This window comes from Jaculus jaculus, chromosome 12, assembly GCF_020740685.1.
Source record: "Jaculus jaculus isolate mJacJac1 chromosome 12, mJacJac1.mat.Y.cur, whole genome shotgun sequence".
NCBI classification, from domain to species: Eukaryota; Metazoa; Chordata; class Mammalia; order Rodentia; family Dipodidae; genus Jaculus; species Jaculus jaculus.
This window is the reverse complement of record NC_059113.1, coordinates 92,879,659-92,896,566: the sequence shown is the minus strand read 5'-3', so window position 1 is coordinate 92,896,566 and position 16,908 is coordinate 92,879,659. Positions and strand designations below refer to the sequence as shown.

Sequence of the window (16,908 nt, the reverse complement as noted above, 5' to 3'; positions counted from 1 at the left end):
ATTTTCATTCACTCTCTCTCTCCCTCTTTCTCCTTGCAAGTAAATAAATTATTAAAAAAAAAAAACTTTTCAAAAGGTATAAGCTTTTAACCATTTCCTTACCTACCTCATAGGCTTACTGCTTTCTTTGGCATCTTTTCTCAAACAATTCATGACAGTTTAAGTTAAGTAAACTGTCAGGATTAAAAAGTAACCTGGGGGCTGGAGAGATGGCTTAGCAGTTAAGAGCCTGCCTGTGAAGCCTAAGGACACCGGTTCGAGGCTTGATTCCCCAGGACCCATGTTAGCCAGATGCACAAGGGAGCGCACGTGTCTGGAGTTTGTTTGCAGTGGCTGGAGGCCCTGGCACACCCATCCTCTCTCTCTCTCCTTCTCTCTATCTGCCTATTCCTCTCTCTCTCTGTTGCTCTCAAATAAATAAAAATAACAAAAAAATTTAAAAGAAAAAAAAAAGTAACCTGGATTTAAGCTCTCTTCAGATGCACCTGACTCAGAGATATAGATGCACACATTATGTGTAGATATGGATAGGTATATAGATATATCTTCACATGTGTACATATTTCATGAAGAAACATTCTATCTATCTACATATATATATATATATATATATATACACACACACACACACACACACACATATGTACACACATGCCCAAGCCATACCCATCCAGCTCACAAATATACAACTAAGGTAATGCAGGCACATTATAAAAGAGTTAAAAAAAAAGGAGAGGGGTTTGCTAAACCTTCAAATAAGGATTGCTAAGATAAAATTGGCTATTTCTCCCTTTATTCTAATCTCAAACATAATGAGCCTTTCAGAAGGAAGTCTCTTTTCTGATATAATACAAGCTACTTACCTCAAACTTCAACAGAATTATCTGTGAACTTGTGCTTTAATAAAAGCCAGTATATGGATTTAAAAAGAAATTAAAAGCTGGGCATGGTGGCACACACCTTTAATCCCAGGGAGGTACAGGCAGGAGGATCACTGTGAGTTCAAGGCCACACTGAGAGCCCACAGTGAATTCCAGGTCAGCCTAGGCTAGAGCGAGACCCTACCTAAAAAAAAAAAAAAAAGAAACTAAAGATAACTGTACTTGGGGGCTGGGAAAATGGTTTGGCTGTTATGGACCCTGGTTTGATTCTCCAGGATCTACATAAGCCAGATGCACAAGGGGACACATGCATCTAGAGTTCATTTGCAGTGGCTAGATGCCCTGGCATGCCCATTCTCTCTGTCTCTCTGTCTGCCTTTTCCTCTCTCTCTCTCTCTCTCTCTCAATTTATATATATATATACACATATATATATATGAATGATAACTGTGTTGTCTATAGAGCTTCTATTAGCCCCAAGTTTCCTGCATTTACTGACCTTGAGACTCTCTCCATGGGGCTAGAGAGATAGCTCAGTGGTTAAAGGGACTTGCTTGCAAAGCCTGATGGCCCATATTTGATTCCTCAGTACCCACACATAAAGCCAGATGCACAAAGTGATACATGCATCTGCAGTTTGTTTGCAGCAGCAGGACCCTCTCAAATCTCTCCATGTAAATCTGCAAACCACTGTTAGAGCAGCTGGAAAGGTACTGGTGACAGCGAAAGTGACACCCCCCCCCATCCTGATCTGTGTGAACCAGGCACCCGGCACATGTTAGTGTTGGAAATATCTCATGCAAAAGGTGAAGTGTTCATTAAGACATGAGATGGATTTTAAAATAATGTTTAACTATACATTGCCACTTCGTATTAGTTTAAATAAGCACATGTTTTAGAACTCATAGGGGATATTTGGAAACTTTTCCACTCTAAACATAATAAATCTAGATTCTATTGAGAACCCTGCCCATTAGATTTTCTGTTCCATTGATTTCACATTTTCATTTGAAGAACATAATAACTGCAAAACTGCTTTGGAACATATCCTAGCATTTTGTTTGAGGAGCTGTTAATTCTTTCAAATTAAATAGAGAATAACTGACTATTTTTTCTATGTCAAATTCTGGTTGACATCGGAGCAGAAACCCAGAGGCTACAGAGAACTCAACCCTAAACAAGACTGCAAGAGCCACAGGGTGGGCAGAAATATCCCGAGGCACAGCTTCCCCTCCCCCAATGACTGATTGAAACCTTAATTATCCAACAGTGAACACCAATAACCCCACTGAGGAGAGCCCTCAGGGAAGGTGGGACCATTGGAGAGGAGATATAAGACTATATAACCTATGTAAAGAAAAATAGTAATTCTGCTTGAAGCTAAAGTCACTCCTGTTTTCTGAGAAGACTACTAGAAAAGATAAAAATGCTAATGCCATTGAAAGTGTACAGACAGGCCTAAGATAATGGACTTGAAGCTAGGGAGATGGCTCACTGGATAAGAGTATTGAGAAAGCCTGAGGTCAAACCCTGCACCCACATAAAAAGTGGACATGGAATGGAGAGTTGGCTTAGCGGTTATGGTTCTTGCCTGTGAAGCCTAGGGACCCAGGTTTGATTCCTCAGAACCCACGTAAGTGAGATGCACAAGGTGGTGCATGCAGCTGGAGTTTGTTTGCAGCGGCTAGAGGCCCTGGCGCGCCCATTCTCTCTGTCTCTCCCTCTCTCTAAATAAATAAAGAAAAAATATATTTTAAAAGGTGGACACGGGGGCTGGAGAGATGGCTTAGCGGTTAAACACTTGCCTGTGAAGTCTAAGGACCCTGGTTCGAGTCTTGATTCCCCAGGACCCACGTTAGCCAGATGCACAAGGGGGCGCACGCGTCTGGAGTTCATCTGCAGTGGCTGGAAGCCCTGGCGCACCCATTCTCTCTCTCTACCTGCCTCTTTCTTTCTGTCTGTCACTCTCAAATAAATAAATAAAAATGAACAAAAAGTTGTTTAAAAAAAAAAGCGGACATGGGCACGCATGCTTGTAACCCCAGTTCTGTACGTGGCTGAGCCCAGGGGTCTCTGGGACTCACTGGTCAGCCAGTCTGGTCAGCAAAAACCCAGCAGCTCTTGGCTCAGTAAGTCAATCTGTCTCAAAGAGATAACACTGAAGAGCAACAAAGGACTGACCTCTGCATACATGCCCATGAGGCACACGTGTGCATACACACACACCCCAGGTATCATACACGTCAACATCCAAAACAGGGTAACAATGAATTCACAAACCGCAATGGTACATATGTATGAAAATGTCACAGTGAAACCCATTACTACCTATAAGCACAAATACAAAGTCAAGTAATAAACAGCTGGCATGGTGGCGCACACCTTTAATCCCAGCACTGGGGAGGCAGAGGTAGGAGGATCACCATGAGTTTGAGGTCACCCTGAGACTACATAGTGAATCCTAGGTCAGCCTGGGCTAGAGCAAGACCCTACCTTAAAAAAACAAACAAACAAAAAAGTCAAATAACTGCGTGAAGCTTGTCATCACGCTCAGTCTCTGTCAGACTGAGGCAGGAGAATATGGCTTACAAAATTAGCATAAAAACATAAGAAAACAGGTTGCCAATGAGGAAACACCCCAAGGAGGCCTGCTCAACTCTGCCATTGGTGCAGCTACAGAGGCCTCCAGGGTGTCCGAGAGTGACCTGTGACTCAAGATAATACTAACGCAGGAAAGGAGAGATGGCTCAGCAGTTCAGGCACCTGCTTGCAAAGCCTAAAGGCCCAGGTTCAATTCCCCAGTACTCACGTAAAACCAGATGCACAGAGTGGTGCATGCATCTGGAGTTTGTTTGAAGCGGCAGGAGTCCCTGACATGTTACTTCTGTCTGTCTCTGCTTGCAAATAAATAAAAATATTTTTTGAATTTTATTTATTTATTTATTTACTTATTTAATAGGGCCAGATACAGAGAGAAAGAGAGAGAAAATGGGCACCCCAATGCCTCTAGCCACTGCAAATGAGCTCCAGACGCATGTGCCACCTTGTGAATCTGGTTGACGTGGGTCCTGAGGAATCGAACCAGGGTCTTTTGGCCTTACAGATAAGTGCTTTAACCACTAAGCCAACTCTCCAGCCCCAATAAAACTATTTTAATACTGAAGCATACACCCCTGCATGGAGATTAAAGGTACTAATTGAACAACATATGGGGCTGCATACAGAATCCCACAAGTCAACATGCACATGAAAGCCTATGCCATGCAAATAAGCCAAACAGCTGGCGCTGTGGGACAGAAAGGCCTCAACTCTGCAGAGGAGGGCCATTTGAGCCCCTCAACATTTGCTCTGGTCTGCTTCCTCCCCTGGACGTGGATCCTTTCTTAATAAATTTTCTCGCTTGGCTTGCTACGATCTACCTGTGTCTGTCCACTTCTCTGTTTCAGGATACAAGAACCTGGAACCCCTCCAGAGGTGCCCACTGAACTCCAATGGCAACTGATATTAAGACTACTCAAGGGCTGGAGAGATGGCTCAGTGGTTAAAGGCACTTGCTTGCAAAGCCTGACAGCCTGTGTGTGATTCCCCAGTGCGCATGTAATGCCAGATGCACAGAATGGTGCATGCATCTGGAGTTCCTTTGCAATGGCAAATTTTTTAAAAGACCACATGACCAATTCATTACCCTCCCATTTAAAACTCATACCCATTTTACATCTAAGGTAAATAAGTAATCCAAAATCAGATGGCTAAAAATCAATTATTAAAGCCAGAATTTTAATAGGACGGTACACACAAAAGCCCACATTCTTTGCCAAAGTGTGGCTGGTGACATTAAAAACCTTGACTCATCACAAGAAGTTTAAAATTCCACTCATACAGCATACATAAAGAAAATATCTCAGCTATTATCTCACCTCCATCCTTATACCCCCTCCCAAAAGATAAACCTGCATGCTCCAGGCCGGGGTCAAAGGTCACAGATAAAGAGGAACAGGGCTTGGGGGACAGCGCAGACAGTGAAACGCTTGCCACACAAGCATGAGTGCCCAAGTTCAGATCTCCAGCACCCGCGTGAATGCCAGGCATGGTGCCAGCTGCCTGTGATCCCAGGAGTGGAAAACGGAAGACAGGTGACTGCCTAGAACCTGCTGACTACCTGGTCTAGGTAAACTGGTGAACTCTGGGTTCAGTGAGACACACTGTCTCTCAATAAATAGAGAACAATTGAGGATACCCAGTGTAGACAGACCTCTGGCCTCCACATGTACACACACATGAACACACACACACGCATAACACACACACACATACAAATGCCACAAATTAAAGAGAAATAAAAAGTGATGGTTTAAGCTGGGCGTGGTGGCGCACGCCTTTAATCCCAGCACTTGGGAGGCAGAGGTAGGAGGATCACTGTGAGTTCAAGACCACCATGAGACTACATAGTGAATTTCAGGTCAGCCTGAGATAGAGGGAGACCCTGGCGGGGGAAGGTAGTGATGGTTTAATGCCATCACTTTTTAAGTATAAATTCTTTTTTAAAATATACATCATTAGTTATCTTAAAAGATCATTTTTCAGGCTGGAGAGATGGCTTAGCGGTTAAGCGCTTGCCTGTGAAGCCTAAGGACCCCGGTTCGAGGCTCGATTCCCCAGGACCCACGTTAGCCAGATGCACAAGGGGGCGCACACGTCTGGAGTTTGTTTGCAGTGGCTGGAGGCCCTGGCACGCCCATTCTCTCTCTCTCGCTATCTGCCTCTTTCTCTCTCTGTCACTTTCAAATAAATGAAAATAAATAAAAAAATTAAATATTAAAAAAAGTATTTTTTCTAGGACAACTGGGGGATGAGTGTGAAAGAATAATGAAGGTATAAAACATTACACAATCACTAGCTCTGCACCTGGATACCCATGTGCTAGATTGTTCTCATTTCAAACAAATGAACTTGCAAACAGTGCATACACACCAGCATGAGGGAGCAAGCTTGAAAATTAATCAAGAAAGAAATATTTTTCACAGAGCGCTTTGAGAACTTCCTACTAAACTTTCTTAGAGTGAAATCTTCCTACAGATTGCCTTCCCTCATTTGCATATCTATGCTGGCCTACTCTCTGTTCCTTTTTTTTCTTTCAAGCCCCTTTGCCCTTTCAATCATGAAGCATATTACTCCACTGTCAGTGCCAAGCAGTTCCTAACCACAGGGAACCCAGCTGGGATAGGAAGAGGGCAGCGGGCTCAGGCATTAACATAATAATCCAACTGTGTTCCCATAGGCCCTTAGGGCAGACAGCATATTAGGTAGGCCTCCTGTGCAGACCCTGGCGGAAGCTGCCTTATCACCTGCCCATCAACCTGTGGCAGCCAGAGCAGGCTCAATAGCACCAGCTCCTGCCAAGCAGCGGTGCCCAATTACCTTACTACAAAAGACAGGGAGCCATTTTTCCATGTCTCTTTAACGTACTCGGCGCACCTTATTTATGATTTGGATCTACGTTTCTACATCGTTTCCAGGAGACTGACTTAACTTACTGCCTTTTAACTTCCTAAAAATCAGGCGTCAAAGGGCCATGCTATCGCAACAGGCAGGACTGAGACTAAAGTAAGGATGCAATTCAACAGCCCAAACTGGTGAAAAGCTAACTGCTCTGTTGTCCCAGGATTCTTCCAGCAAGTCAAAGGACTTGAGATTATGCTCAGTGATGAGGACCAGGACTACTTCCTTGGGTTAAGAAAAATCAGGGGAATCTGTTTGGCTGACTTGGAATTCACTATGAAGTCTCAGGGTGGCCTTGAACTCATGCTGATCCTCCTCTCAGCCTCCCAAGGGCTGGAATTAACAGTGTGCCACGCCACCCCACCCAGCTCTTATCTGTCTTTTTTGACAGATGTTTTGATTGTGCTCTAAATTCTAAGTTCCCGGAGAGCAGAGCTGTTGTGCACCCTGATCCCAAAGTGGAGTGAGAGGATGGATCGCAAGGATTTGCTGGAGGAAAACCAAAAATGATAGGACCAAGTTTTTTTTTTAAATCTCACTAGTTCAGTCTGCTGGTGTGTCATTTACTGACTGCATGTGTGAACTGGACACTATTCTTCCATTGGAATACCTATTACCAACTGCATTGTGTGAACTGGATGCTTTATTCTTCCATTGGTATACCTATTACTGACTGCATTGTGTGAACTGGACACTTCATTCCTCCACTGGTATACCTATTACTAACTGCATTGTGTGAACTGGACACTTCATTCTTCCACTGGTATACCTATTACTGACTGCATTGTGTGAACTGGACACTTCATTCCTCCACTGGTATGCCTATTACTGACTGCACTGTGTGAACTGGACATTTTATTCTACTGCCCCTCAGGTCTAAGAATCTCTGATTGCTTTGAGTGTGATTATCTTCATGAACATCAGTATGCGTAAAGTATGGAGAAGCCAAAGGGTGTGTTCCACTAGAAAGCCACATTTAGTTCACTATGAAAGCTCTCCTAAAAAACCTCACCACGTGCTAGAACGTATGCTTCAATTCCGTGAACTACACAGTGGTCCCATTCCTGGAAATAAGTCTGTTAGAAGGTTGAAAAGAAGGTATAACTTGACATTTAATTCAACAGGAGAAAATGCTTTTGGAAGTTCTCTAAAGAATGCCATGAAAAAAATAAGATGTTGCCCATGTGGCCAGGGCAACCTTGTCCATATATCAATATGTCCAAATAAAAGTGAGTTTCTCAGAAATGTTGTGTTTTATTGTCTTATGGGTATTTTAATAAGAAAATGAATCCTCTCTTAAACAAGAATGTACTTATCTAACATTTCTATGAATTTTAAATGGTAAGAAACTAACACTATTATTTAAGCCAGCCAAGCTGGTATCTTTTATTAGATAAAAAGAGTAAGTAGTGAGGGTTATGTCTATAATGACAGAGTTATCTTACAGTCAGTGTTTATGTCAAAACAGCAGATGAGGGAACCACTCAGCAATTTGTCAGTTCTTTGCATTAATATACCAGACAGGATTTCATATGAGGTAAGTACCCTCAACAGGAAGAAATCTGCTTGCTCCTTAACTAATACCTGGGGAAAATTCAAATTGAGAAAAAAAAATCCTAAAATATTGTTTCTTCTGTGAGTAACTCTCAAGCTATTTAATAGTCTCAAAACAAAGCAGTAAGTTACATGTTGATGGAAGTGTAAATACGAAATACTAAACTCCATTATAAATATTAATGCTTATATATGTGCTAAACAACAAAATTATACACATCTCCTTTCTTGATCTTTTGGGGATTTCAGGGTTTTTTTATTCTTCATAAATTCTTCTACTTTGACAAAAGGTAATAGATCTTCCAAGTCATTAAATATAGAAACTTGATTTTTGACTTAAAAAAAAATAAACAGCAGCTAGGTGGTGGTAACAGGATAAAAAGTGGCCTGGACTTTAATACCTTAAAGGGGTATGCTTCTACTGTAGGGTAAACAACAGGAAAACATTTATATAAACTAGAAATGCAGCTAGTCTATTAGTAGGGACTTGGCTTTAATGTAAATAACAAGTTATACAATAGCTAGACTAATCTGGCCTCTAAAATAATGATAGAAAAGGTAATAAGAATGGGATTTAGTATCATTGCTGGAGGTTATTTATTCAACTCTGATGAGCTTAAAAAACTTTTAAATAGAACACAAGCAAGAGTTATTTAAGATTTTAAGTGGAGGTAAATATAAACAGAAACGCCTGTGATATAAACCATACTTATGATAAATGAATAATGGAACAGTTTTCAAATCACCCTCCCACCTCTCTTAGGCTGCCCATTCCTGACCTTAAACTGAGAGCCACATATTCTTTTTGGTTCTACAGAGGCATTCCCTTCTCTCCAGAGAATTACCTAGAAAAATAAATGCCTCCTCTCCCCAGTGAAGACTGGTTGATTCTCAAGGTCTTTACCTACCCAGTTCAATCTGTTGTAGGTAAGGCTTCAGAGAAGGTTTGCAGCTAATATATTTTGACAATTCTGCCAACAATAAAATTAAGCATGAAATACTGAAATTACTCATTGGAACTGATGCCACTTTGCTTTCTCTCTGTCCGAATAGCCCTTTAGCTGTTGAGGCACATACATTTTTCCCCAGGCAAAATCCCCAGGCTACAATAACTGAGTCTCATGTCTTCAGGAAACTCAGTTTCCCAAACATTATTCTTAGGTATCTGATTCTCCATGGGTTGTATTTTCATCATGTAAATCTTACTCAAAACAAAGGAAAATAAACTATTTAAAATATTTCTGTGTTCAAACTGAATACAACTTATGACAAGATTTTCTAATATTTCTTTGACTAAATCTTGATTTATTTTTTTAATTCAGAAATAGTTAGAAGCCACAAGAATTCAAGAACCGATGATTGTTATACTCAAGATAAAACTTTCAGGTTGGGGAGGGAGCTCAGTGCTTAAAGGTGCTTGCTTGCAAAGCCTGGTGAACCTGGTTCGACTCTCTGGTGCCCACATAATGTCAGACAAACTAAGTGGCACATGCATTAGAGGGTTCATTTAAAACAACATGAGGCCCTGGTGTGCCCATTCTCCCCCCACCTCAAATAAATAATTATTTTTTTAAAAAAAGAAAAGATATAAGTTTCTGCCGGGAGTGGTGGCGCACACCTTTAATCCCAGCACTCGGGAGGCAGAGATAGGAGGATCGCCGTGAGTTCGAGGCCACCCTGAGACTACAGAGTGAATTTCAGGTCAGCCTGGGCTAGAGTGAGACCCTACCTCAAAAAATAAAAAGAGAAATGAAAAGATGTAAGTTTCCTTCGGTGATGGCCCTTTTGAGCAGTATGTGGCTCTCCACTTGCTCTGAGACAGGACTCTCCCAAGGACCAGATTTAGTCCTACAGCATTCCACCTCAGCCTCTGAGGCAACCTACTGCCAAGGACCATCATTCTAAACAGTAGCAAGCATTCCAAGGCTCTTCCTCCAAGCCTTAGGGGAGGATGCATAAAACTATGACTAAGTTAAAAGTAGAGAAATTTATTAAACAAGTAAAAGTAACTTCATACCTCAAAAAAATAAAAACCTTTCAGACAATCACATTAAAAACAAAATTGTTAAGATAATGTGTTCCTTTACAAAGCGTTTGAAAATATAAAAAAATTAAAATGCATATTAAATCTTCACATTCTAACAAAACCAACTTGATTTATACTGCAAGCATTTTTATTTAGCATGCCATTCTACCACAAAAGTTTATGGATTTTCACTTCAGCACCCATTCATGTACTAAATTATCATGCTACTAACTTATGAAAAGTGTTTTCACAAAGAGACCTTAATTGCTTGCTATTACAATTTCACATTCAAACCCCTTCATGCACATGGTATGAAGAAACACAATGAAAGACTAAAAGATGAAGAAAAAGAGAAATAAAGTTGAGCAGGTAGACAAGGAGGCAATGTCGACAGAAATTTATGAAGGAGTAATGTAAAGTAAGTAAATAAAAAATAGGAATGAGGAAACTCTTCACCTCCTTAAATTCAATAATACTGACTATTTTGGTAGGTTTTTGTTTTTTAATTTCTATTTATTTATTTATTTGCAAGCACAGAGAGAGACACAGAGAAGAGTGATAGAATGGGCGTGCCAGGGCCTCTAGCCACTGCAAACAGACTCAGAAGCATGTACCACTTTGTTCATCTGGCTTACATGGGTCCTGGAGAATCGAACCTGAGTCCTTAGGCTTCACAGTCAAGTGCCTTAACCACTAAGCCATCTCACCAGCTCCTGTTTTTGTTTTCTTGAGTTAGGTTCTCACTCTAGCCCAGGATGACCTGGAATTCACTACGTAGTCTCAGGGTGGCCTTGAACTAACAGTGATCCTCCTACCTCTGCCTCTTGAATGCTGGGATTAAAAGCTTGTGCCACCATGCCCCACTAATATAAAATATTTAAAGCACAATTAAATACTTCTCATGTGCTCAGAGAAACTCTACATGGAGTAATGGCCCATAAAGTCAACAGGGAAGAGACAGGGAGGGAGGGATAGAAGGAGGGAGACAGGGGCAGAGAGAAAGAGGAAGAGAGTGATGGAGGAGAAAGGAAAGGGAGGGTGAGATGGAAAAAGAGAGAAAGGTATGGAGGGAGGAATGGGTAGACAGACTGAGAGAGGAAGGCAGGAAGGAAGGGAGGTGTGGTGGTTTGATTCAGGTGTCCTCCATAAACTTAGGTGTTCTGAATGCTAGGTTCCCAGCTGATGGAGATTTGGGAATTAACGCCTCCTGGAGGGAGTGTATTGTTGGGGGCCGGCTTATGGGTATTATAGCCAGCTTCCCCTTTTCAGTGCTTGGCACACTCTCCTGTTACTATGGTCCACCTTATGTTGGCCAGGGGGTGATGTCCACTCTCTGCTCATGCCATCGTTTTCCCCTGCCATCGTGGAGCTTCCCCTCAAGCCTGTAAGCTAAAATAAAACTCTTTTTCCCAGAAGCTGCTCTTGGTTGGGTGATTTCTACCAGCAATGCGAACTGGACTGCAACAGGAGGTAAGAAACCTATAAAGTCACCCAATGGCTGGGGGGATGGCTTAATGGTTAAGGCGCTTGACTGTGAAGCCTAAGGACACAGGTTTGAGGCTCAATTCCCCAGGACCCAGGTAAGCCAGACGCATAGGGTGGCGCATGCGTCTCAAGTTCATTTGCAGTGGCTGGAGGCCCTGATATGCCCATTCTCTCTCTCTCTCCCTCTCTCTCTCTCTCTCTCTCTCTCTCTCTTTCTCTCTGCCTCTTTCTGTCTGTCATTTGCAAGTAAAGAAATACAAATAAACCAAAAAACATAAAAATATGTGTCTCTCTGTGTGCACTTGCACATGCATCCTCATGAGGGGAGGAAGGGAGGGAGGCAGGGCATTCTCCAAGAGGGGAACAAGGACAGCTCCCTGGACCACAACAGAATGAATGCTGAATCCTCTACTGGAGTGCAGTCCTGGCATGTGGATCCATGAAGGCAAACTCTGAGCAAATCTGGCTGAATCGACTCCAAGGGGCTGAGGACGCTGCGGTGCTGTTACTCCATGGACTCTTTTCTGAAATAATCTGCTCACGGGGCTCAGATGAATGTATGGTCCAATGGCTAGAACAGACTCAACGCCCATTTCAACCAGGAAGACAGATCACCAGGCTGGCTTAGTAATTAATGGCAAAGGATTTTATCCAGCATATGGGGGCGGGGGCAAGCCAAACTGAACCACAGCTGTGAAATGTGAAGACAGAGACCACCTTTTGACAAGTAAAAACAAATTCAGTTCGGTGGGGGGAGAACAATTATTGGTGCCTCTTCTGTTTTTCATACAAGAGGCTGATTCTCTTCTTGCTTCAATACTTAAATCCACAGAGAGAGAGAGAGAGAGAGAGAGAGAGAGAGAGATATCAATCCTTATAAACTGCTCCTGCGAGCTTCATTTTCCTCAAGGAGTTCAAAGAACCCTTGACCACCACAAAAAGAATGCGCCATCTCGTTACTACACTGCGATCACATATCTCCAATTAGACTGAAAGACATTTTTACAGCGTCTTCTGCCAAGTTTATATGACTAGATGTTAAAAATATGCGTTGTAGCACTAAACTAGGCTAATCGCCTGCCGATAACAACGCTCCATGATTGTATCTCAAGGAAAGCAGCAATGGGGCTTTTATATGCAGCATTACACCATATGAGGTCATGCAAAGTCTTTTTGTTCCACCTTCCAAAACTCTCCTCAAGAAGCCAAGACATCAAAAGTCACTGGATTTTTCACTTAGTCCTTAAAAGATACTCAGCGTTCATGATGAGATTGTTTCAAGATGAGTTTGCTCTGAAATACCTGGACAGAGCAAAGCTATGACATGCAGGAACTGAGAAGGAATTGACATTCTGGGACACCATAGTGGTAGAGTTCTTGTTTTGAATTCCTGAAGTTTAAAACTTGGTGTGTGCTAGGCCTCTTGAGGGAGGTAATTCATTGTTTAAGGGTGAATGGGTCCTGTGGCTGTAATATCAGTGCCTACTGACTTGCCCTGTTCATTTTAAAAAAAAAATACATTTTTTAATTCAGTTCATTGACACTGTAGCTGCAGAAATCAGATACTGTTTTGAAAAATAAATTTGCAACTTAATATGGGATGCAATAATTGACAAATGCTGCTGAGTACCAAATGTTATTTTACTATAGATAACTATTTCATTGAAGAGTGTAGCTGTATTTATTGTTATCTTCCAAAATTAATCATGACATTTTTGTAAACTATTCTCATTTTAGTATTGTGAATAAATTCTAACTCATTTCATACAAAAATAAATAAGTAAATTCAGCTAAAAGCTTTTAATGACTCTAAAGTTAATAATAACCTAAAATAGCAAATGTGTGCATACCTTCCAAATTTGTAGATGAGCAATAAACATAAAAGTGTACCTATGAAGCAAACAGGTAAAAGCAACAAGGTATTTTAATTAGCATTTCACTGGTAATAACCAATGTTAAAAGAGGGAAGTTGATTACTAATAACATACAGACTTCTCACCAGTGGGATTTAGTCTGAATTCATTTGAAAACCAGGAAGCTGTGCTCTTAAAAACCTTCACCCTCTGGCTGGAGAGATGGCTTAACTGTCAAGGCGTTTGCCTGCAAAGTCAAAAGATCCCAGTTCGATTCTCCAAGACCCACATAAGCCAGATGCACAAGGGGACACATATGTCTGGAGTTTGTTTGCAGTGGCTAGAGGCCCTGGTGCGCCCATTCTCCCTCTCTCCCTCTTTCTCAAATACGTAAATAAATTAAAAAAAAAATTTTTAAGTGAGGGTTAGGGATTAAAGAACATCTCTGTGCACACACACAAGCCACATAGCTCCTACTGACTGGTTTACATTTTAACTGAGAACTAGAACGCCTGCTTTTCCATGACACTTGGTGGCGTGCTTGATGGTGTATCTGCTCTGAATGAGAGTAACAGCTTAACGATTTCAGGGCTGGAGAGATGGCTTAGCGGTTAAGCGCTTGCCTATGAAGCCTAAGGACCCCGGTTCGAGGCTTGATTTCCCCAGGACCCACGTTAGCCAGATGCACAAGAGGATGCATGCATCTGGAGTTTGTTTGCAGTGGCTGGAGGCCCTGGTGCACCCATTCTCTCTCTCTCTGCCTCTTTCTCTCTCTGTCACTTTCAAATAAATAAATAAAAATTTTAAAAAATTAAAAAAAGATTTCAATACAGCTCAAGCCCTTTTTCATTGTTCCATATTTAAGCCACAAACTTGGGCTGGAGTAATAGCTTAGTGGTAAAGACGCTTGCCTGCAAAGCCAAAGGACCCAGGTTCAATTCCCCAGTATCTACATAAAGCTGGGTGCACAGTGGTATATGTTTCTAGAGTTTGTTTGCAGTGGCTAGAGGCCCTGGCATGCCCATTCTCCCCACTCACTCCCCACCTCTTTCTCTCTCTCTCTCTCATTCCCATAAATACATAACAAATAAATAAATATTAAATCACAAACTTCTCATAACTGCACAAAAGAAAATATATCCAAACAGAAAATATACTCACTAGAATTTGAGGTTACTCCAAAAAAAGGGTTAATTGGGGAAACAAATTTTCTCAGACTGTTAATAATGGACCTGACACATACTATGTGCCCATAAGTAATTCTCAGGTATCTTTGATCTTCAGCCCCATGCGGTTTCTGCAGCGTACTGTCGCCTGGCCTCTGGGACTCTCTTAGAACCAGACATCTGGCTACTTTGTTGTTTTAGACTAATCTCCTCCCGGGAGACCCCAAGAAATGACACCAGGCAAGGAGGGTCCTGGCAAGGGAAGAAACAGTACAGTATTAGCAGATTTCTTTTTGAGTGGATGAGAGTATCAAAATTGTCTTCAAATTTCTACAGGGGTCTTCAGAGCACCTCTGCTCTGTGGTTTTACTCTGGCATAATTTAAATAGGATGTATAGAATAGCCCTTTAAGGGCCATCAATCATCTTTAAGAATTCAGTGCACATAAATCACAGGATATTGTAATGTGTAGGAAGAAGTTGTAGGGAACATAAAAATGAGATTAGTTCTGCACCCATCTGTTAGGGCTGGGTGATGACTGCTAAAACAAAGATTTTAATTGTCAGCTGAAGGGTTACATCAAAATTGTGGGACAATGTCTAAGATTAGCAAAGACACAGTTGTATTCCTCCTATTAAGCCAACTCCCTATCCTAGCTTTTTGTTTTTTAATGTGAGATTTTTTTTTTTTTAAAGAACTTCTGCTATTAGAAAAGCTTTGTAAGATGGGCTTCTGAATACCAAGGAGAAAGTGATGTAAGCTTTAAAAGCTTCAAAATTTAAAAAAAAAAAAAAAGCCAGGGATGAAAATATTCTTTTTATAGTCACACTATTATCATCAATATTTTCCCTAAGGCAAGAAATTATCATCAATATCTTAATACCTTTCTAGGGACCATAGTGCAAATCCCAAAATCTATAATCTGAGAAAGAAAATATCACTGACCATTAGCAATATAAATTATAAACCAACTGCTTAACTTGAAAACCTTGATACTTTATCCAAAAGTTGCATTTTATCTATTTCTAATATATGATTGCAGTTTAGGCAATATATGCAATTAAATGTGATGTTGTTTTGTGAGGTGACAGAAAATCCAGTAGACTTCTAAGAGTTGGTACACTCATCTCTACTCTATTGTTAAGAGAATTGCCACATTTTATATTGTAACTATCTTTGCAATGATAACAACATGCAACTTACATACAGTGACCTCAACTTTGCACCATATTCCATAGTTAACAACTTTATTAATTTTATTACAATACTACCTGCCCTGACATGCATTATATTTTTTTGATATTTTATTTATTTATGTATTTGAGAGACAGACAGAGAGAAAGAGGCCGACAAAGAGAAGGAATGGGCACTCCAGGGCCTCCAGTCACCACAAGTGAACTCCAGACACACGTGCCACCTTGTGCACTGCACCCGGGTCCTTTGACTTCACAGCCAAGCACCTTAACCACTAAGCCATCTCACCAGCCCTCCATTGTAATTGTTATGACAGATGAAAAGTTCCCTAAGAGGAACATGAGAAAGTGTTATGCAATATTAATTCATTTATGACTAAACAATTCCTATTTAATACAAAGAAACATGTTAAGTGAAATAAGCTTGCCACAGATGACAAATATTGAATAATCCCACATACATGAAGTTTCCAGAGCAGCCAAATTCATAGAAAGAAAGGAAAGAAGGAAGGGAGATAGGGTGGGAGGGAAGGAGGGAGAGAGGGAGGGAGGGAAGGAAGGAAGGAGAGAGGGAGGGAGGGAAGAAAGGAGCCTTGCTAGATGAAAAGTGTTTTGGAGGTGGGTGGTCCTGAGGACTGCAAGACAATGTGACTGGGCTTAATATTACTGAATCACACAGCTAAAATGGTTCAGAAGTATGCATGAAAATATCACAATGAAACCCATTATTTTGTATAATATGCACTAAAAAAAAAAAAATTTTTTTGCAAGCAGAAAGAGAGAGAGAGAGAGAGAGAGAGAGAGAATGGGTGTACCAGGACCTCTAGTTGCTTCAAACGATGCATGAGCCACTTTGTGCATCTGTTTTTATGGGGGAACTGGGGAACTGAACCCAGGTTGTTAGGCTTTGCAGGCAAGTGCCTTAACCACTGAGTAATCTTCCACCCCCCCCCAAATACATTTTTAAAGGAAAAATATGGTTAAAATGGCAAATTTTTTTTCAGTTAGTCATCATTCCAGGCATTTTGTTTCTTTAGGACAAATAAGCACATCTTTCTTCATGGTGACATTCTTTGTTTTACCAGCAATACTGATTTAATGAGTTGTAAATATTAAGATAAGATGGCAAATTTTAAGTCATGCACATTTTGCCACAATCCCAAAAATATTCCATACATAATAAGAAAACAAAAAGACAATGAAAACTCAAAAATATCTTTTCAAGCTGGAGAGATGGCTTAGCAGTTAGGG

At 41.0% G+C, this 16,908-nt stretch overlaps 1 protein-coding gene across 7 annotated transcripts in view; it reads right to left on the bottom strand.

Moving 5' to 3' along the window:
• Window positions 1-16,908, bottom strand: part of Slc10a7 (solute carrier family 10 member 7) — a 278,502-nt gene that overhangs the window by 219,175 nt on the left and 42,419 nt on the right. Inside the window, exon 4 of one of the 7 annotated variants that reach the window (XM_045130913.1) lies at window positions 12,158-12,264. The exons of 5 other annotated variants lie outside the window; for them this stretch is intronic. Coding sequence is in view for 1 of the 2 variants with exons in the window: in XM_045130911.1 (XP_044986846.1) it covers window positions 12,259-12,264 (6 nt within the window). In the remaining variant the exon portion in view is untranslated. Of the gene's footprint in view, window positions 1-12,157; window positions 12,265-16,908 lie in introns of those variants that run through there. One more of the 7 variants, XM_045130911.1, reaches the window with a different exon arrangement.